The sequence below is a fragment of the Megalopta genalis genome, chromosome 3 (genome assembly GCF_051020955.1).
Source record: "Megalopta genalis isolate 19385.01 chromosome 3, iyMegGena1_principal, whole genome shotgun sequence".
NCBI lineage: Eukaryota > Metazoa > Arthropoda > Insecta > Hymenoptera > Halictidae > Megalopta > Megalopta genalis.
Window position 1 is genome coordinate 14,941,490 of NC_135015.1, and position 22,482 is coordinate 14,963,971.

General features: G+C 37.0%; 1 protein-coding gene across 6 annotated transcripts in view; it reads right to left on the reverse strand.

The window, feature by feature from the left end:
• Positions 1-22,482, reverse strand: part of LOC117229483 (uncharacterized) — a 264,414-nt gene that overhangs the window by 95,542 nt on the left and 146,390 nt on the right. For all 6 annotated transcript variants that reach the window (XM_076520184.1, XM_076520179.1, XM_076520180.1 and 3 more), the window contains 5 exons: positions 14,857-15,181; positions 13,671-13,822; positions 11,367-11,498; positions 5,312-5,434; positions 331-588 (listed from right to left, as the gene is read on the reverse strand). In XM_076520184.1, coding sequence (XP_076376299.1) covers positions 331-588; positions 5,312-5,434; positions 11,367-11,498; positions 13,671-13,822; positions 14,857-15,181 — 990 coding nt within the window. The remainder of the gene's footprint in view (positions 1-330; positions 589-5,311; positions 5,435-11,366; positions 11,499-13,670; positions 13,823-14,856; positions 15,182-22,482) is intronic.

The window sequence follows — 22,482 nt, forward strand, 5'->3', positions numbered from 1 at the left end:
ATTCCGGCTGAAAGAGAAACAATTTTTTAAGTTGAGAATTCAACGCTCTAATTATCGAAGCGTTTTTATTTCTGATTATGTCTTTAATTAAATAAGTAATGATTAAATTATTGATTTAATAACTAATGATTGTGAGCAACGAAAGCAAAACTTCGATCGCGTACAACTATTGCTTACGATTGAAAACATTTGCATAAAAATAATCATTCTTATCGTGAAGTTATTATTAAAATATCAAATCAAAATAATAATTATTATTGAAACGATTGTGATGAAAACGGTTAATGGTCCACGTGAAAAATAATGAACTCTAATGGCACTTGTTGTTACCTTGGCACGTTTTCCAGTCGTCTTTCAGATAGAAGCCATCAGGACAGAGGCAGAACACGGTCCCAGGTGTATTCAGGCATACATGAGAACATCCCCCGTTGTTCGCGGCACATTCGTCAATATCCTCGCAGGTGTGATTATCCGCCGCCAATTTGTGACCGGGAATGTCGGTGCAGCTACACTCGTAGCTCCCTTCAAGATTGATACAAGTGCCTTGGCACGGGCCGTGCCCATTATTTAGGAGGCACTCGTTAACGTCTGAACGGAAACAACCAAGTAACCTTGTAAATTGCTTTCGAAATTGAACGGAGGGAAGCTCCGCGAATCGTTCGATTCGTTCTTCGTTTAATTCTTCGAATACTATCGAGAATTGATCGCGCGTACTTCCCTCCCCGTTAAATTGAACTGTTGAGAATACCTATTGTTCGATACTAATTTTCCACCGGGCCATTTATACACGACGTGCAGAAAATTAACGTTTCGATTCCTAGGTAACATCCCTTCTTCCTCAAACGGTGGTCTTTAATTAATGTCACTCGATCTTCGATTCGCATCGAGCGAAATTACGAACGGTTCGAATTAACGCTAATTTTCAACGATATTTGGTATTATTGGATTTGTCGAATTCATTTCGCGATGGCTATAGTAATAGTCGAAATGCGGTTGCATAGAAAACGTGGAACATAGGAAATAATTTGTGTTAAAAATGATTAAAAGGCGTCATTTGACCCGTTTGGCAAAATTAGTGTCAAATAGAAATTATTAAAAGAGACTTGAAGTTATTTGAATATTTTGGAGATGTTTATATTACCTAACATTTTGTATCAGGCTTTATTAAATTGAGAATAAAATTGTATTGATCTCGAAAATAAAGGAGTTAATTTAGTATGATTTTTTTATGCAATATTATTAATATTAAATTGGATGTGAAATGTAATTCGACTTTATTTATATCTAGTTTTTCTAGAAATGAATTCAATTCATACATTAAAATTATCTATGTTAATTTATACTTTATATTAAATTTGTGTCAATTTTTAATATAAATAATTTCACGGATAAACTTTAAATTTATTTCATAATCAAACACATTAGCTGCAATCAACTGATGCGTATTAATTAATTTTCTTTCGTAAATTCACTTGTTGGGGTCGAAACTAACACAATAGAAATTGCTCAATCGATCGTTTAGTCGCGAAACGCTTGTTTTAATGAACAAATTAGCGCCCTCGAGCCATTTATAGATGTTAGCTGTGCCGTGACGTGCGTAACAGAGTTATAGTTACAATAATTACGATAGTTGCGATCGAACTTGTAACCAGCGTTCGCAGGAAAATAAGTCAAACTTGACTCATTTGACAGGTTACAACTGGACTGCGGATCTTCGAGCGAAAAAAAATTGTCTGATTTAATTACAGAGAACATAATTTCGATGAAAACGTCTGCAATCTACCGAACATTGAACATTCTTGCGAGCTATACACGCGCGAACAAGCTCGGCCTGGTCATAATGGGTCGAAATTAGAAGCAAGCAGAAGTTAGCCAACTCGACTAAAGGTCCCGTCACCGAACACGTAATACGAAAACCTCATTGAACTTTATTAAATTACTTGGCATGCCAGACGTTCGACAATCGCGTACGATATAAATAAAATCCGCGAACCAGTTAGAAGTAATATGTGTACGGCGTCATGAAGTCACGTGCTCTAAATACGTCGATTTTCAATCTGCACTGTCTGCGCGGATATTATTAATTGCGATGGATTCGTCTGTGTTTAATGTAACAGTTCGTCGCTTTAAGCTGAGACGGCAAGCGAAATCTATTCAGAAGCATTGTTACGTCTAGTTAGCGAAGAATGGCATCTGTTTAAATTGAAAGCATGCTTCTTCGTGCGTCTCTGGAATACCCCCGTTCCATTAATCAAGCATTGATTCAACTGTTAGTTTTACAGTCGGAGTTTCCGTGAAATCAATAAGCAAACGTCCTACAATAAGGTGCACTCTCGCTAATTCGAATCTCGAAGGAATCTTGAAGGATTACCTCATTGGCTCACGGCGAAGCATTCGTGAAAGCAGCATTTTAATTCTGTCGTAAAATTTATAAATTTTGTACGCCTTCGTATAATTTTATATGAATGCACGTTTTTAAATTTTATTATAAATTAATATGTAATAATATAATAGAAGTTTATAGTAAGTTCATACGTAAATTTATATTTCATATATAAACCTGTTTAATTTTAACTCATTTCTATAATTTTATTTATAAGTCTCATTTTATCAATTTGATATCTTTATATAATTTTACATCAATTCATATTTGAATCTTATCGTGAATTAATATACATAATTCCGAAATATATATTGTAAATTTAGAAATAAATTTAATTCTCCTGTAGATTTCAAACGGTGGAGGGCTAAATTTGACAAAGGATCACTTCAACCAACAACACGCTTTCGTAACATAATTTTACAAAAGATCCTTTCGTGGTTCTCACCAACATTTGTTTTACGCTTTAGTTTCTCCTAATTGTGTTTCGTTCGTGATCTCGCACGCGAAACAACAATTTTACATTCACCGTTCGAATGTAGAAACATTTTTCATTCTTCGAAAACGACCCAACAATTCCATCGAAATCTTTCGGTCTCTCTGTTTATCCGAAAATTATTCTTGCAAATTTGAATCCTCGACCGCGGCATATTTATGCTTTCAGGCCTTTGCGCGGCAGGCATAGTTTATTTTGCGGCACAGCTTTCCAATCGAGATCAAATCAAACAATTGTTTTTAAGCTTGCTAGTTTACGTTACTTTCCAGCGCGACACAATTTCCAACTGCAAAATAAATAACCAACGAGTCGCGACCGCTGTAACAGAATTCGAAACGTCACGGTTTACCGTCTCCGACAAGTGTTTTTAATGATTTCATACCCGCGCGCGGAAATTTCATACGTTCGGAATTCCGCATGATTGTGTTTGTTTGCCGGATCCGCCGCGTTCCGAATGTTTTTCTGCAATGAAATTCCAGCTATTTACTTGAAGGCAACCGCGCCGTACCATAAACACGGCCAGATTCGCAGACCACATCAGGCGATTCGGTAACCGTGGATTATTTGCAACACTTGCCTCGGTTACGTTGGATCGCAGATGTTGCTGCAGACCTGTTCCGGTTTGGTCACTCACCCGTGAAGAAGTTAATTTGCCCTAAAGCTCTGGCGCAGAAATGTCTTAAAATCTGATTAACGCGTTTCGAGTTAACGATCAATTAGCGACGGCTGTACACCGGGTGTTTCGTTTGTCCGAACCGTCTGGAATTATCGAACCGCTAAGAATACCACCCACATGCCACATTTAAATAAATAGTTAACCCGGAGAAAGATAATATAAAATTCACTTCGCGTGACAAGCATAAATCTGCGATATCGATGCTTAACACGTTCCGTGCCACGTGTACCATCGATGGTACGCGCTTGCATGTTTACTTAGTGAACTGAACAAATTGTTTACAAGAAATTTAGAACCGAAGAATCAATTTCCACCGCAAGAATGGGCGTTGATAAGTTTTTGTTACGTTGTTATGTGTACGAGAATTAATCATTGCACGTAATACATCAAGTTTTAGTAAAATATCAAAGTGTGAAGATTCGAGTAAAAAAAGCTCGGCACGGAACGTATTAAGTATTTCTGAAATTGGAAACGCAGATGCGGCAAAATTTTTCTCGAAGCACATCTCGAAGAACAAAATACATTTGAGCCGTTTATTTTGAAAGTGGCATAAGTCACTTTACCGTAATGAAAAGTGGTGATTTTTTTAATGTTTATTCGAAATTATTTATACTGAGAAAAATATCAGTATCCTGAGATAACAAATACAAGTATAAATCCTCTCGAAAGTTAGCATCCATATTTTTAAACGCGTTAAAACGCAAACCCTTAAATATATCGACTTCTCGACGCACATCTCGAAGAACAAAATACATTTGAGCCGTTTATTTTGAAAGTGGCATAAGTCACTTTACCGTAATGAAAAGTGGTGATTTTTTAAATGTTTATTCGAAATTATTTATACTGAGAAAAATATCAGTATCCTGAGATAACAAATACAAGTATAAATCCTCTCGAAAGTTAGCATCCATATTTTTGAACGCGTTAAAACGCAAACCCTTAAATATATCGACTTGAAAACAAAGTGACTTATGCCACTTTCAAAATAAACGGCTCATTTATCGAATACATTGCGGATCGAGTTTCGTGAAATTTGTTATCCGCGATAACGAACGTTCGTTCGATTGAAACCGCGAGTCGTACATGTTGCACGGTTTGACTTCGTTTCGGAGAACGTAAAAAAACCTTCTGACAAAGATAACGATGCTTCGGGGCGACCCAAGTAAAACACACGCTCGCAGTTTAAAGCTGAAAATATCGTGCCGATAAAACGGAAATTGGATCAGGGACGTTTATCTTTCGGAAACCACAGGTCGTGTTGCTTCTTCGAAACTTTGAAACACGAATGTATCCAAAATCCATACGCTTCGGCTGGAACGGTTAGACTGCGGATTTTATGCATTTATGGCAGAAATGAGCAGATGAAATATGAAATCGTGAAGCTATAAAAAGAGTTTAATGATATCGTTATGCTATCTTCGAGTTAACAAAATTATTGGAAGAAACTATTTTTATTTCGCTTCTGCTTCTTGTAAGCGATGTACGATATTCTTATTTTGCATAAAGATCCTTAGTCTATTCCCTAGTCTATTTATGACCAAAACAAATTCGTGTAATTTAGAACCATAGACGAATTCTAATAACTGAACAGTATTGTTACAATTGTTGAAGAAAGCATTGAATGTGTTTCTGGAATCGATATCTGGCAATTGAAGCGGTAGATTTTTATTTCAAATAAAAATCCGCAGTCTATCGATAGTTCTTGAGTTACTATTATATTTGCGATATTGATGCGAAGTTTACTGAATCTAGTACCCACCGTGACACGATTTATTGTCAACTCCCAATTGGAAACCAGAGTGACATTCGCAATGGAAAGTTCCGGGCTCGTTCTGACAAATTTGCGAGCACCCAGCCGTCCCGTCAGCACATTCGTCGATATCTGCAAAAACGATAGCAACATTAGCCGGTTCAAAAGTTTCACACTGAAGTTCGGATTTGAAAATGTAAAATCGTTAATGCTAAAAAAATCTTTTATTTCATAGACATATACAACAATGTTTAATTACCACTTTATTGGAGTCGAATTGATTGTCTTTGCTTATTTTTAATTAACAAATATTGATTTTCTCTTGTGCTATCATTAGCGGATTTTATGCATTTATATTAATAACGGGTAGATGAAACTTAAAACAGTGAAGATATTAAAAGAATTTATGGACATCTATGTACTATTTTCAACTCACTGAAATTGATGAAGAATGAAAGAAATTTTTGCTGCAACCGATGTAGATAAACTTTATTTTGCATAAAATTTCACAGTCTAATTATTATATTTACGGCTAACAATACAGTATAATTCTGAAATTGTATGAATAATTCTGATGTGTCCATTTTTTAGTATTTTACCGATAATTAGATATCCAGCGATAAATGCGAGTATTAAAAAATTCGAATTAGTCTAAAAGTTTGGAGAAGCGACTTTAAAGTAACTGTGACACTAAAATGCTTGTGAAAGTTAAAAAATACTGCTTTTGACAGATTCTCGCTTTTTTATTTAAAAAATTGTTTATCCGGCACTTTGCTGGGCATTATCGGATTGAGTGGGTACTTTCGAGACAGAAATTATCCATGAAAAGCGTCGGAACGGATTTGAATTTGAAAAGGGTGAGAAAATATCTGTCGGCACCATGTGCACGCTGTCTTGCGGCCATCGCTCGCCTGTCTCGACGCGTCAGTGCTATAGCTACTTGTAATCGACATCGATAGGTACTTTCCACTTTTATAGAGTGACGATAACGTGAATGGGAATATACATATATACGTGTATATTGTAAAAAAAATGAGTAGATCAAATGCAGTGCAATAAGAACACCAGTAATCGTTGATCATGCGATGATTACTTGCTTTGGTTACGATTAACTGGAAATTTTGGTATTATTATGGTAATTAAAAAAAAAAAATAATAATTCTGGATAGTTCTTCTTACAAAAAAAATTTGCATATATTTCATATCTCAATAAAAGACTTTTTATTCGTGCCCCTCATTCAGACGCAACAGCAAGTGATCAGAAAAAATAAATTAATCATTCGTCCGAGATTACAGATTACCAAATGTAATGCAATAACTAAGAATAACTGTCGTAACAATTAATTGATCAATAATTACGATTATCACGATTATTTTTCGTAATCGATCACGAAAGTAATAAAAAGAAAAACAGTCGATTACTACCCGACTCCGGTAAAAGCACAGAAAATGAACTGATTTAAACAGTGAACGAATCGATAATATCCTCCGAGAGAGAGATTATGTATTCATCTAACTATGTATTTATCTTGTCAGATTCAAAGCGCATGTAACACTTTCGAACGATCGCGCGTCACAGTATCGTACCTGTGCCGTTCATTGCGAAAACACGCGATAATTAGCTGGCAATATTTACGGGACCGGTCGCCGGTACTTTTACCGGGACACGTAATACCCGGCGGAACCACGAGGTTATAAATTACGGGTTGCAGATTAGTGTCGCGGCATAGATTCCGCCACGGAATCGAGAAAGCTTGTTTCTCTGGCCGAGGGCGACGGCGCGGTTGCACTTGAAACAGACTTCGACAGCAGCCCTCGCATTGCGGTCGTTTTCACGGAGACGCCGACGCCGATTAGCATACAATGCTAAACGACACCTACACTCTGTTCCATCGAGGCGTCTACCCGCGCCCCGGGCGTTCCAATGACACGTTACTAGCTGTTAAGTTGACTAATCGATCCCGATGCAGAATGTGATTTGATCGCGCGCGATGCAAGCGAAACGAAAGCTTCACGGTACACGATCCGATGCACCTGATTATTGTTATTTCCGAAACGATTGCAATGGTTCTCGGTGACAGACGTATATAATGAAAACGTTAAAAATGCGTTTGGTACAATATTTTTAAGTTAATTACACACTGCACAGAACAAAGGTAGCATAGACAAATTTTCGATAAGAATTTATCAAATTTGACTGACGATAACTCCGCGAAAAATTATCGTAGAATCATGACACTTTTTTTAAATTAAAGCTTGAAACCTCTGCTTTAACCTGTTGTTTCTGTATTTTAAGTTTCTTGCACCCTGGCTACTAAAATCCATTAAATAAGAGGCCATGTTCACGTCATATCGAAAATTGCCATGTTTGTCATATTGAAAGTTGCTAAGTTCGACGAAATGCACGGCTTTTGTAAAATTGTTTTCAGAGGTGCGGTTTACGGCTGAATAAAGTTTGATCCTTCTCCTTTAATTCAAATACAAACGAAGCGTGGCTGCGTTTATTTTCCGCGAAGATGCGGCACTTTAAAGTAACTCCCGCATTTTTGTCACGAAATCAGCAAAGTTCTTCTAATTCGAACGGTGTCCGAGCATTCAGGCGAATCACTGCACGAAGCAATGGTACATTGTATTAAGCGATCTCTGGCAGTGCGAGCAGTTGAACAGAAATCGCGGAGCGTGGTAAAGCGCAACAGTATCACAGAGAGGGAGTACATCGTAAATTATCCGGAACAGATTTAGCTGGTGATTTCGCGTGTGAAACACGAATTCTCACCTTGCACGACGACGCGACGGTCCCTCTACACGAAGGAATTCGCGCGAGCCGGGAAAATATTACGACTCTCGAAATCTCCGTTCAGAAGCCGCGCTCGTTTTTCTCGCCGGTTGAACCGCGGCGCTTCTCCGATTTTAGATCTCGCGCTATTCAGATTTCAGCGAAGTCGCCGGCAAGAAGTATGCGGCGAAGCCGTGCGAAACATACATTCCCGGGTCAGAAAATTGTAAGCCTGCCTGACGCGACCTTTATCCGCTCGCGGGATAAGCATAAACCTCCATGGTATCTCAATTTCGGATCGGCAAGGTTCTACAAATCCGACGATTTACCGGAAACATCGCAAATCGCGGATCGCAAAGGGACGAGACCCGTTTGCGATCACACGCAAATTTTTAACGGAATAATCTCATGGTTTGCTATTTTACCGAACTTCGCTTTAAACGTAGTGTTACGGCCAAGTGGCCAGGATTTATGGCAGGGGCCATGTGCTTGGGTACCCGGACGGTATGGGCCTGTCCCGGGCCGTTCCCGGGCACATGCGGCACCGTCATAACGTCTCCTGGTCCTTGATTACGGTCCAGTCAATTACGGTTGGGTCTGGCACTGTTCTGGCACGTAGGCCCATCAGCGCGGGATGTCTAGCAGGAGTTATTTTGCCACTCTCCCTCCTAACTCCCGGCCCACCGTTTTGGGGCAGTCTCACTGGATTTGGGATTGCAGTGATTGGACCGTAATTCCTTGCCGCCCACCCTAGGTCAAGAGGAGTAGGGAGGACCGAGGTGATATTAGGGATGACTCCGGTCCTCTAGTAGATAGACAAGAGTAGAGACAAGACAACCTAGTCAGGAGAAGAACCTCGTCAGCGCCAACGGTTCACTACACACGAGACCACAAGGGACTCACTACACACGAGACCACAAGGGACTCACTGGACACGAGACCACAAGGGACTCACTACACACGAGACCACAAGGGACTCACTACACACGAGACCACAAGGGACTCACTACACACAAGACCACAAGGGACTCACTGGACACGAGACCACAAGGGACTCACTACACACGAGACCACAAGGGACTCACTGGACACGAGACCACAAGGGACTCACTACACACGAGACCACAAGGGACTCACTACACACGAGACCACAAGGGACTCACTGGACATGAGACCACAAGGAACTCACTGGACACGAGACCACAAGGGACTCACAGGACACGAGACCATAAGGGACTCACAAGACACAGAAAAGACCATATTATTCGGACGGCACACCACGTGCAAATTTCTACAAAGCTCGAAGCTCACAAGGAGCACCAACGAGCACTAACACGTAGCATCGATAACTCTCGGACACCGCCAGATCCTTTCAGAATAATTCCGTAGAACACTTTATGGCCGATTTAACTTCTTAAAACGTATCTTCATCAATAATCTTCTGAATTAATAATATTAAAAGTTTGCTTGATTTTTCTATTTCGTTTGCACGTTTCAGACATAATAATACTATTGTACTTTGTGTCATTGTCAGGTCTCACATTTTGGAACAAAAGCTTCAGAAGTTCCAAAAGTCCCAAAAGTTCCAAAAGTTCCAAAATGAGATAAAATAAATGTCACTCATTTAATTTATACGTAACTCGGAACACAAAATCAAACACAAAATCGGAAATTGATTTATATTTACAAATATGATAAACATAATTATGGGGATAAATTAATGTAAATCGATAAAGGAAATATTCAGTGAATTCAGTAAAAGACAATAATTTCATCCGATAGTAACAAATAAACACGTTGTGCGTTTACATACAGTATTGTGATAAGAAATACAATATTGTTCGTATAATAGAACATTGTCTAGTGAATTAATCAGCCGAATATTTCAAAGAAAACATTCACGTTATCTCGTTTAATTTGAAAAAAGTGATTCTGTTTTAAAAGGTGTCCGAATATTAATGCAGAAAGGCTACGTGAATCGAGGTCATCCTGTGGCCAGCTGAATTTACAGAAAATCCAAGATACGCGCGCGAATGCGTCACAGATCGGGACACGTAGATATGAACATTCGGGTCCGCCCGCTGCGTCCGACCGATTTGTTTATATTAATTTCATATTTATTAAATGCACCATCGGTCGCGGAAGTTTGACACTCGGTGACAGAACAACGCCGGGGGTGAGAACAAATTCAATATGTATTCATGAAGCTAAGCCAATTCCAATACAAAAGCTTCACTTCATGGGATTCGATTACTACTGATAACGGATGATAATGCATATTGTGTCGCGGCGACTCGTAATTTCGTAAACTTAGATCACGATGAATTTCTTAATGGAGAGTTACGAAGTCTGGTCGAACTTTCGAGTACGAGTCTCGGTGCGCCTGTCAGTCGAGTGTAGGCTTTCGTTTATATGTCCTCCGACATATTTGATTCGTCCAAAAAGAACAATACTGCCTTGGAAGACTAATCTAAGTATTGTATCGATTCTCCGAATGCTAATGTTTCCTGCCACTTTAATTTTGTCATTAAATTCACGAAATTTTCATAGTTAGCAGGTTTATATTTGAGAACCAATATAAATTGATATTATTGTTTAAAAGATTTGAATGGATCTAAATGTAATTGGTAATTATTAGAGCGTGGATCTTTGTGTAAATAAAAAATTGTTTGAATTAATTGCGAGATGCAGGAGCTATGTGTATAGATATTTACAGGTTTTGCACTCAAAATTAATACTTCTGTAGATTACGATTACATTTTCGCATTTCAAATTACTCCAAATTTAAAAATTGAACGAATTTTCATAAATAAGTGTTGTAGATTTCTAATGTAGCATTTTGTAAATAAGTATAGAAGTTTATATCAAACGTAAAACTTTAATGAAACCTCATGAACAAATATTGCAGATCGATCACTTACAAAGAACTTTATATCATTTTGTAAATAAGTACATAAATTCGTGTTAAACTTAAAAATTGAGTCAAATTGTATACATAACCATATGTGTAAGAGTTTCATTTGCAACAAGATGAAGTTATGTTGTAAAAAGTTGAATAATACTTGCAAAAGTGTTAATTTGTAGTGCAAAAAGGTGAACATGATCTAGAATAGTATTGAATTGAAGTGCAGAACCTGCATTTCTGTTCTAGATAATTTCAACAAATTATGAGTAACACAATAATATCTTCAAATTAATTCAATGTTTATGCTATTTTGCATTCGAACTACTCGTGCTTAATATAAACGCATCAAATCCGCCATCTAGTAATCACTAATTACTAATTACCTATGCACGAATATCCCTTGGCGTGAAATCCATCGAAGCACGTGCATTTCACACCTGTCTCGGTGTTTTCGCATATGTGCTCGCAGCCTCCCCTGTCCTGGCTGCAACGTTTCACGTTATTGAATGTCGGCTCTGTAACAAAAGCGTGTGATTCTTTTCATTTGACGAATTGCTATCCAGCCGACTGTCTCCGCTAGGGGTGGATTGAAATCGGTGCGCATTGATTACAAACCAATCCTTGCGCTGCAGCAATCAACCACAGTCAATTTATGATACTCCCGTTGCTTCTAACATGACTTTTAATTATCCGGAGTCTCATAATTTGGGAATATCGAGTCGATTTGTTATACCCTCGTTGCGACGAATAAACAATTTTTTAAATTTTAAGAAAATTTTGGTCGAGAAAATTTAATCATAAATAAACAGAGTCATCGGCTTTGAGGTCAGTGGCCCTTGTCATTGTCAGAGTTGGGCATTATTCAGTTATCTTATTCTAAGATAATTAACGATTATAAATTATTCTATGAATTTATTCGAGTAATTAAAGGATTACTCGAATAGATTCGAACATAACCTTGACATGACCTTGACATAACGTTATGACCTTGACATGACTTTCACATATCAAGGTTATATCAAGGTTATGTCAAGGTCATGTCAAGGTTATTGATAATATTCTTCATATTTCTCTAACAAACATATCCCTTACATCCTTTAACACGATAATTATTTATTAAATTAGCTAGATTCGAATGCTTCTTCGTTTCAGTAGTTCTTTATTCGAATACTTCTTTATTTGAATAATTCTTTATTCGAATAAAATTTTAATCGAACAAAGAATTATTCGAACAAATTTTTATCTAGATAAATTTTTATTTAATTGGACAACATGCACAGATTATTTTGGAGTCTGCGAGACCGTGCAAGGCATTAAGAAATGGATTGGGATCGTGCAATGGGAAGCGCAATTTCTGAACTTCATATTAAATATTTTAGGACAGAGATACATTTAACTTCCGTTTCCTACGACTGAAGCATAATAATTTCAGCTCGTATAAAGATTTGCAGCGCGATGCGATACTACAAATATTACGGATCACATTATTGTTTTTCTGATGTTATTATATCCATTGACGTCCTAATTACAATTCACGTTATCTGTGGGAACGGGCAGCTGGGCTCACAATGTCAGATAATATACATTGCATTGTGTAAACATCGGAGCCCCCTAGCTTTCGCGAAAGAGTCAATAAATGCAACGTTCCCGAAAATGTAATAAATCGGATCGTTATCTACTAAGCGTCAATAATCCTTTCTGTCTATGACATAAATCTCGCATAATGAAGAATTACGGTACAAACGTAACAGGATAAAATTAGGATTATGCAAGCTGATGTTAATGAATCGTCTTTGTCAGTGATTTTACAAAATATGCAAATATACATTATAATATTAAAAATTGCACTTTTTTTACGAGTAAAATTCGCGTTCGACTCTTTCGCGGCACGCTGTGAGAAAGCAGTTGGCATATACAGGGTGTTACGAAAGTGTTCATACGCCTTTTACAGTGGAGTAACTTCTCTAAAATCAGACTAAACTATTTAATTTTTTTTGAGATCTTAGAAGGATAGTTTATGAGACAAAGGTTCAACAAATATTTGCAAAAATTCTAGTTGATCAAAGTGACAAAAGATGTGAAGAACTCATACTTTTTTAACTTTTTCGCCTATGTCTAGAACAAAACTTTAAAGAATACGTTTCGTAGGTCTTGGTAATTTATACAATTATACGAATAATGAACTTTTACATTTTTAGATATTTAACAATATTATTCTATTATTTCTACATTAGAAATAATAGAGAATAGAAATATACAAATATGATATTTTGTTAAGTTTTCGTTTAGATATTCGCAACAATATGAACATTTCTTTGAATCTATAATTATGCAAACTACTGTATATGTGTTGAAAAGTTCATGGTAAAACGAAATTAATTAATTGAAAATTAATAAATACTATCTTCTTCTTTCTTCTGTCACTCTAACCAATGACAATTTTTCTAAAGATTGTTTTAACTTCAGTAAACAGCATCTGAAGAAATTGTGTATCAATTCGCGCGTCCAATTTCAACGAATCGATTTCATATTAAAATACGAACGAATAGGCTTTCGCGGCTCGCTGTGTATTCGTGTAACCGTGATGCCGCGTGTTAGAAACAGTAAACCCGGTCCCATTGTGTTCCCTTTTTATTTTTTAAGACAGCATTTCCATGGATGTACTGGTTCTATCCAGCGCTACTTACCTCCTTCCTTTATGCAACGCGGAAGAACGCCCAACCAAGTGCCATCGCTGCAGAAAAGCCGATCCGCCATTGAGTCCTCGAAAATGAAATCCTCTGTGCACTCGTACATCGCGACAAGGTATCGATTGTACGGAGGCAGTACATTTTTCCTCCTACAAAAATTCGTGGTGAACTATACAATTGGTCGCGAAGAGTCTGGCACGCACACGATACTTAGGTAAGCCCATTCGCCTGCGCTCGAAACTTTCGCTGATACAACAGAGTGCGCTAAATTTGCGCTCTGTACAAAATTAATGGAACTTGAGAGTAATCCGTTCGTTCATAATGCACGCGCTGATGTTACAAAGCATGAAACCGTAGGAGAACACTCTCAGTAAAGCAGAATATGACGCTCGCGATTTTAATTGCTCTTACTTTTGAAAAATGTTCATTATGTACTGTGAATGACCGTAAATCCATGTGCTAAAACCTGACGGAAATAGTTTAACAGTTCGTTTAAAACAAATTCTTAAAAATTGTTTGGGGAAATGCCAGAATTCGATATTCCTAATTTCACATTCTTAACTCTGATATTCTTAATTTGATATTGTCAATTTCGATATTCTTAATTTGACAGTCTAAATTCTGATATTCTCAATTTGATATTGTCAATTCTGATATTCTTAATTTGATAGCCTTAATTCTGATATTCTCAATTTGATGTTTTGATGTTCTTAATTTGACATTCTTAATTCGATATTCTCGATTCCGGTGATCTTAATTTCATTTTCTTAATTTGATCCTTTCAATCTGATATTCGTAATTCAGCTTCCGTTGTTGCTCGATCGATAAATTCAAGGAATTATGAAATCGTCGAATCAGAGCTCGATTTCGGCGGAGAATTCGCGATTCTTGCGGCCGACGTGAAATTTTTCGATTGCCAATATTTAATTTTCAATATAAATATGTACCCGGGACAAATATATACGTTTCGCCTGTTTTTTTCCCAAAGTTATCGATATTGAAGCGAAGGAATCCAATACGTGTTAATTACCTATAGCGAGAATTGCGCCGCGACTTTTTTCTTCGCTGCGGATTTAATAAAACCAATATCGCAGGAACGCACGAGTTTATACGTCGACGCACGGAGAAAAAATATCGAATAACATTTTCCTGGTTCCGTCCGGGCGAGACGGGGGATACGAACCTGGCATATTTGGCAGGATATGCGTGCTCAATCTGAGGGGCTTTCACAAATCCCTTCTTGCGTGCTTTCATGAAACAGCTTAGGTCCAACCTTGACATTATTGTTTCATTTAAGGGAACGACCGCCGAGGCCGGCGGCGATTCGTAGAACGATTTCTCCGCGATTTGCTTCCGTTTCTTCTCCTTTGCTTTCCGACGTTTCTTCATCTCCCCGAGTCTCTTGCGCGCCTTCTGCCGGCCCTTCGACACCTTTTCCGGCGGCGATGTCGATGAAATTGGATCATCGCCTTGATAGAGGTCCTTGCGGATCGGCTGGAACCTGTTGTCTGGAAACAACGAAAAGCAAATTACGTTGACGCGTGTTAAAATCTCTGAGAACCGTATACTTTGTAATATATATACAGCGTGTCCCTAAATGTCTCGCAATCCGGAAGTGGGGGATTCCTGGCGTCATTTGAAGCAACTTTTTCCTTAGCAAAAATGCAATCCGCGGTTTTGTTTACGAGTTATTAACGAAAAACACCGACCAATGAGAGGCGAGCTCGGCTGGCGCAAGGCGGACCAGCCAACGAGCGCACAAAGCCTAGTTCCGCTCATTGGCTCGGCCAGGCCGCGCCCTGCTGATCACGCCTCCTATTGGTCACTGTTTTTCCTTCATAACTCATAAACTAAACCGCGGATTGCATTTTCGCTGAGGAAAAAGTTACTTCGAATGACTTAAGGAACATTTTACAGAGACTGTAAAGTCTTCAAATTTGTTAATGATTGGACTATGGATTTAATATTGTGTATATTAACATATTAGCGTATTCAATATATTTGTTAAAGATATAATATTTCAAGTTAAATACAATTCTGTTGAATTACAGTTGAAAAACAAAAACGATGAAATTCAAGTAACTCAAATATTGAAACAAATTTTAATTCTATGAACATTATAACTCCAAGATAATGTTCACAATGAGTAATATTAATCAATCAACAATATGACATATTCGTTGAAAGCATAAAATAACAAGCTAAATATACAATTTTGTTGGCGTTAAATAACGGTGTAAAACAAAAGCGCGAAAATTCTAGTGACTCTTTAAAAAAAAAAGTTTGAATTTATTGAACACTGTAACTCTAAAATAATATGTGCAGCGAGCAATATTAATTAATCAACGATAAGCTACTGAAATCTGTCTGTATACAGAAATGTAACGTGTGTTCACATACGTGCGCACACACATGGAATACAACATACTCGATCAAATATTTTGCTTCAGCATTTAATGAACACGCGAGCACGGTGTCCAACATTTATTTATCTTTCCGGTCGGACACGACATAATTCCCGTAAGAATTCGAAGGTGTCTCTCGTTTCGGACATAGAATAATATGTGTCAAAATTATCCGAGCTACGCCGCACGGTGATTAATCGCGCGCTACGTCAGAACATTAATCTTGATGAGATTCGCTATTAGTAACGAGCGCCATCACTTAAACTCAACGTGCACACGGAATACCAGACGTACGACGCATGGATCTAACGTAATATGCACAAGTCGTTGCAATAATATTGTTAGTCGCGAGAGAATTGGATCAACGAATCCACGGCGATACGTCTACGATGCAACCGCGAGAGTTTCTTATACCAAGTGTTCGTTCATTTGAAAACTCTCGATCTAAATATTTCGGAAGCAACGCATTCAACGATGAAAAATGTTCGACGCAAAAGGGTTATGCAACTATTTTATTAACTTTTTATTGTTGGCCATTTTGAAGGTTATTCGGAGGATAACTTTATTTCTTGGAATTTATTTCTTGGTATTCTTATTTATAGATTTTTATCCTAGGCGAGAGAAGGATAAACTTTTGTATGAAACATTTTTTAATCAGACTTCATTTTACAACGATATTTAACCAAATTTTCTTCTTTACATTTTCGTAGCTGATCGGCATGATGTAATAAAAAACAAGATAGTTCGGATATGATAGATCGATGTAATGTATAAATCAAAATAAAAACATAATGTAAAAAGTGTTACAGAAAAGATGTTACCATGTATAATACACTTAATATTATAATATTAATATTAAACTATATTATTTATTATATATATATAATATATATATAATATTAATATTATAATATTAAACCAGTTAACTGTCACAATTGCAATCGTTTTGAAATGTGAACGTGTGGCTGTTTTAATACAGAATTAACTGTTTTAGTTTTTAATTTTATTACCAACATTTATTTGTTTACTTAACCAGTCAGCTGTTTCCGGCGAGCATACTCGACGTAACACGAAACGTTGTCACTTCTTTCTTGACGAGTATACTCGTCGAGAACGGCAAACCGGTTGAATAACCGACGAATGCAAATTTTTCTTTACTTTCTTGTACGTTAAGCGAACGTCGGTTTTCTTCGCCGCATGAACGACGTTGTTCGTTGGGAGCGAGAAAGTGTCAACCGATAGGATCACGCATATTCCGTTTCATGTCGGAAAATGCAACACGACCCTCTTCCGTGTCATGTCGCAAAGTGCCCAGCCCGCACGATCGTGCAGTTTTTTATGTTTATGACAGTAGTTCCAGACCCTACGACGAGATAATATTTAGCTATCCCGAAGATTACGAGAACAACGGTTTCCAGTTCGTTCGAAGTTTCTGCGAATAAAAACGTTCGTTAGCGACCTACCCGCTGGCACCGCGTCCTACAATTCGGTAGCAACGACAGTTGAATCTCATTAAACGATGTGGTGGCAATTAAAAGGTTAATTAAATCCGCCCCTATAACCGTGAATCTTTACTCCAATACACAGATTATTCCGGATTAATTCGGCTAAACGAGAGCTAAACGGTAGAGCTCATTTTTCCGGTTAAAATCTTCGGCGAGTTAAACAAACAGAAATCTCGGCACCGTTGTGTTTTATTAATGCTCGTTAACATTTTGTTTGCACAGCTTTATCATCTATATATCTCATAAATGGGTAACGTATGCGGGGTTAGAATGCAAGTCTCGTCGGTGGAAAAAAAATGGCAATGAATCAGTAGTACGATCAACGATTGTGCGCACATGAATCATTGAGTATCATTTTTTTTTTAATTTTAGGAATTAAATTCACAGGACCGTGACATCTCAAATTGTTTAATTCACGTTGTAAAGATACATTTATGGAGAATTTATCCAACGTTTCATTTGTCATACGTTTATTGTTTTATTCAGTGCATGGAACAAATAGAAAAATAATACAAATTTAGAAGAAAAATAAAAAGTAGATAACAAAATTAAATACGAAATAAAAGGAATATTAAAAATTATGTGCTTATAAAAATATGAGATTAATATTTTCGTTGACACAATATAGAGTTTTACATAATTATTATAATGTATACATATTATTAAATATATAAAATATATTATCATTATTATATTATATCATATTATATTATATTATATTATATTATATTATATTATATTATATTATATTATATTATATTATATATTATATTATATTATCATTATTATATTATGTTATATTATATTGTTAAATTATATATTATCATAAAAGAAGCTAAAAATTTGAATAAATAAATGCCCGTAATATCGATGAAACAACATGAAACAGTTGTTCTCGGTGCTAGATAAATTATAAAGTTCGAGAACACGTTATCTCTCATATTGGCGAGCTCACAATCAGTAAATTTCAACCTCAAGATTAATCGAGCACTACATCACCATCGATATTCCGACTGTCCGCTCATTTGTCAAGAATTCACTGCTACGTGTGGCCGCGGAGGCCGCTATTCAATGGAATTGCAATCGATATCGAAATCAATAGCAATCGTCGCCGGCACTGTGAGCGCCACGGGAAGTCGCTGATCTAATTTGTAATCACATGATTTTGCGAGTTCCCTCTTCGTAGATAATGCAGCGGTTCTGGCAACCGGGAGGACTACGGGAGCTTCGTTTTCATCTCGAACGATTAATCATGGCGGATCATGTCGTCCAAGATGACTCGCGAGTTTCTAGATCAGCGACATTTTTCTTTGCGATTACCGGGGACATGCTATCGCCGCTCGAACAGATACCAAGGTACGCGGCAACGCGTTCTTAGGGAACTCTCCTCTCCCTTTGATTTGCAAGAATTTTGTCGGCAAAAGACTCACGAATAATTACGGTTATTCGTTTCCCGGCTTGACAAGGTGGTAACGAGTTTTTTTCCCCCCTCGATACCTCGTGCTATTTTATTTCTGGAAAAAATGCAACAATGCCGCCCAGATATAAATCAAGATCTCCGACGTTTACGAATGGGACGTCGTAATCGAGTGGAGTGACAGAAGCGACGAAAGTTTCAATTCGTGCACAATTATTGTACGATGCGCGCGTTTTTGCCAGTTTCTGGATTTCTATGCAAAATAAAAATGGTTAAATTCTTCTAATGCTTTTTAATGTTTGAAATTGCATCTAGCCATTTTTGTCGTAAGCGCGTTAAGTCCGTAATCGAATTATTACCTGCACAGTGGCTGCCATTAACACTTTTAGTGCCGAAAATGCTGTACCTAAGCGAAGAATACTGGGTCAAGTTAATGTAATTTGGTCACGTATGAAGGAAGAGCTATAAAAATGTTGTGAAAAATAATAATCACAGAATATTCATCGAGGATCACTCTGAATAAAATAGAAATGACATAACATAGGATAAAAACTGTATTGTGTCAAAAATATTAATTTCATTTTTGCATAATTTTGTATTTATTTGTATTTGTACTTTTTCCTTTTTCTTATCTATTTTTTTATTTCTGCTACTGTTTCTTGTTCGCTGTATGCATTAAATAAAACAATATTGTTCGTATTAAATAACTAAGTGCTTTTAATTTAATAAGACGTGTATTTATTAAAATATCAAATTTTACTCAAACATGGCCGACTTAACAAATACTTATATCGATATCTAAAGTTTCTTAACTTCTGTCGGTGAATGTAAACAATATGTAATAAATATGTGCTACATTGTAGCATAAATATTAAGGAAATAAATCTGTCTCTAATAATTAACATATACAGTTATACTCGGTTATCTGAACATTTATTTTGGTATCCAAACGTCATTGTATTATTATATATCATATAATATATATGATAATATATATTATATATATCATATGATATTATATGATAATATATATTATATATATAATATGATATTATATGATAATATATATAATACGATATTATATGATAATATATGATAATATATGATATTATATATGATATCATATAATATATATATATATTGTATTATTTACATACATTATTAGCTAGTAGAGAACATGAATGAAACGTTTACATAATACAATGTTTTGGTATTAGGATATTACAAAAATAAACGTTCGGATAAGAGAGAGTCCCCACTGTAAATGCAAACATAAACATAAACTTACAAACACGACACAATCACCAGAAGGAAACAACTTTTTCGAAGTCGAATCGACTGGCTTGAGGTTTTCGGTGAATACCGGTGTCACGTTTCCAATGACTCAGCCTGCGCAATTCATACCTGAACCGGAAAACGCTTCACCAAAATCTAAGACGACAGTCTGACAAAGTACGCCCGCTAATTAACTTCCTTATACGTATAATCGCTTGATCAGAAGACTGGCTCCCGACCGCACACAATGCAATCGTGCTTCCTGTCTTGGGTGGGGCACACAGGGGCCAGTGCATCTGGTTCGCATGCATCCACGCTATTATTTCCACACCCTCCTGCGGTCGCCGGACATTTTTTCTTTTTCTCGAAGAGCATTTTATATTGCGGTGAAGCCGGCGAACTTGATGAATAACTTACGGCAACGAGCGTTAAAGACCTAACTTCTGACGCATAGCACAATTTTGGCTCGGCTACACGGCCGAAGGTGAACATTTCATAACAGTTCCTCATCGCGGAATCGCATAATTGGGCTGAAATTGATTATCACCGGAAACCGTATCGCTACTGATTACACTTCGAACCAGAGAGTGCTGAAATGAAATGAAATTGAGCTATTATATTACATGTTAATATCGGTTATCCTGCTATGCCCTGAGCGTATCTCGAGATACTATTTCAATTCAAATATCACCGCGAATTCGATGAAGTTAAGATCCTCGTCAAATTTCATTTCATTTTATTTCATTTGCCCAGTATGTGTGTTCATCATTTTCGCTCTTTATACTGATTGTAGGGGTTGGCTTCCCTCGGGAAACCGTTTCCTGCGATCGTATTTGACTGTATCAATTTTAACGGACGGCCAATTAACGTACAACCAATACGTTTTTTGTTTGTCGCATTTTTATTATGCTTGGATGAATTGAAAGAAATAATTCCGGTTTTTAGTTGATTCACCATCGTGTAAACACACGAGCCAAATTATGAATGATAATTATATTAGTATTCATGTTTAATTATATAAGTATAATTATGATTATAATTATATTAGAATTTCTCTGTTTAATTGTATAGGAATAATTATGATTGTAGTTATATCATAATTCACGTTTAATTATACAAGAATAATTATGAGAATAATTATTATATTATAATTCCTGTTTAATTGTATAAGTATAATTATGATTATATTATAATTCGTTTTCAATGATATAAGTATAATTCTGATCGTAATTAAATGTCTCAGTCTAATTATCACAATCTAAATACGAAAGTAATCTTAAAAATTGAAAATCCCCCATCCACTGGAGTCATTATTACGGCGTTAAGGGGTTAACACGTTTTACATTGACACGTTTCGAAACTCGCTCCGTTTTCCAGCGCGTAAAAATAGTTCATATCCTAGACAACGCGTTCAGATCCGAGCCAATCTCCGCAGAAGTGGTTACACTGTTTATCGACAACGTTACCAACACGCAGCAACACCCACACGAGGAGCCAACTTGACCGCAATCCGTAACCACGCGCGAAAAAGCAAACGAAACGGAAAGTGATTCTCGTCTCGAATTCAACCCGCGTTCTGAATCGGCTGCGAGGAATAAGCTCCCGGTGCTGGGCGCGAGATAAAGAAAGAGAACGGCAACGGTACTTCGCAGCCGAGGGAACGCGAATAAAAATTACCGTAATCGCACCCCGGGCTCTGCGTTTCTTCTTCTCGCCTCTCTCTCGCGGAAATTAATATCTCCGTTCTGAATACTAACCGATTTCGTTTCCCGTTCATCGTTCGGGCTTCAAGAGACTTCTTCTTCTTCTTCTTCTTCTCCTTTCTCCCTTCTCATTCATCTCCTTCCAACCCATCCCCCTGCTTTCTCCTCCATTTCCTCATCTCTCGTCTCGTAACACCGCGACAAGAAGATAGCACACTTTCAAATGACCGTGATCTTTATTTATTTAACCGAGCGATTCGACGAATCGACCAATTAGCCGATTACAGCCAAGGGTTTCTTTTCGTCCCAATTCGCGAGATTACCGGTATAATCGTACGCGAATCAAATGGAATTAAATTGCACCGGTCTAAACAATTTTAGCCGAACAAAAGAATTTTTATGACTTATGTACAGCAATAAATCAACGAATGATATTTAACGCTGAATATTTTGTGCCTTCTCTTGCACATTTAGCAACAGTCATTCTTCTCTTTGGTAAAGACA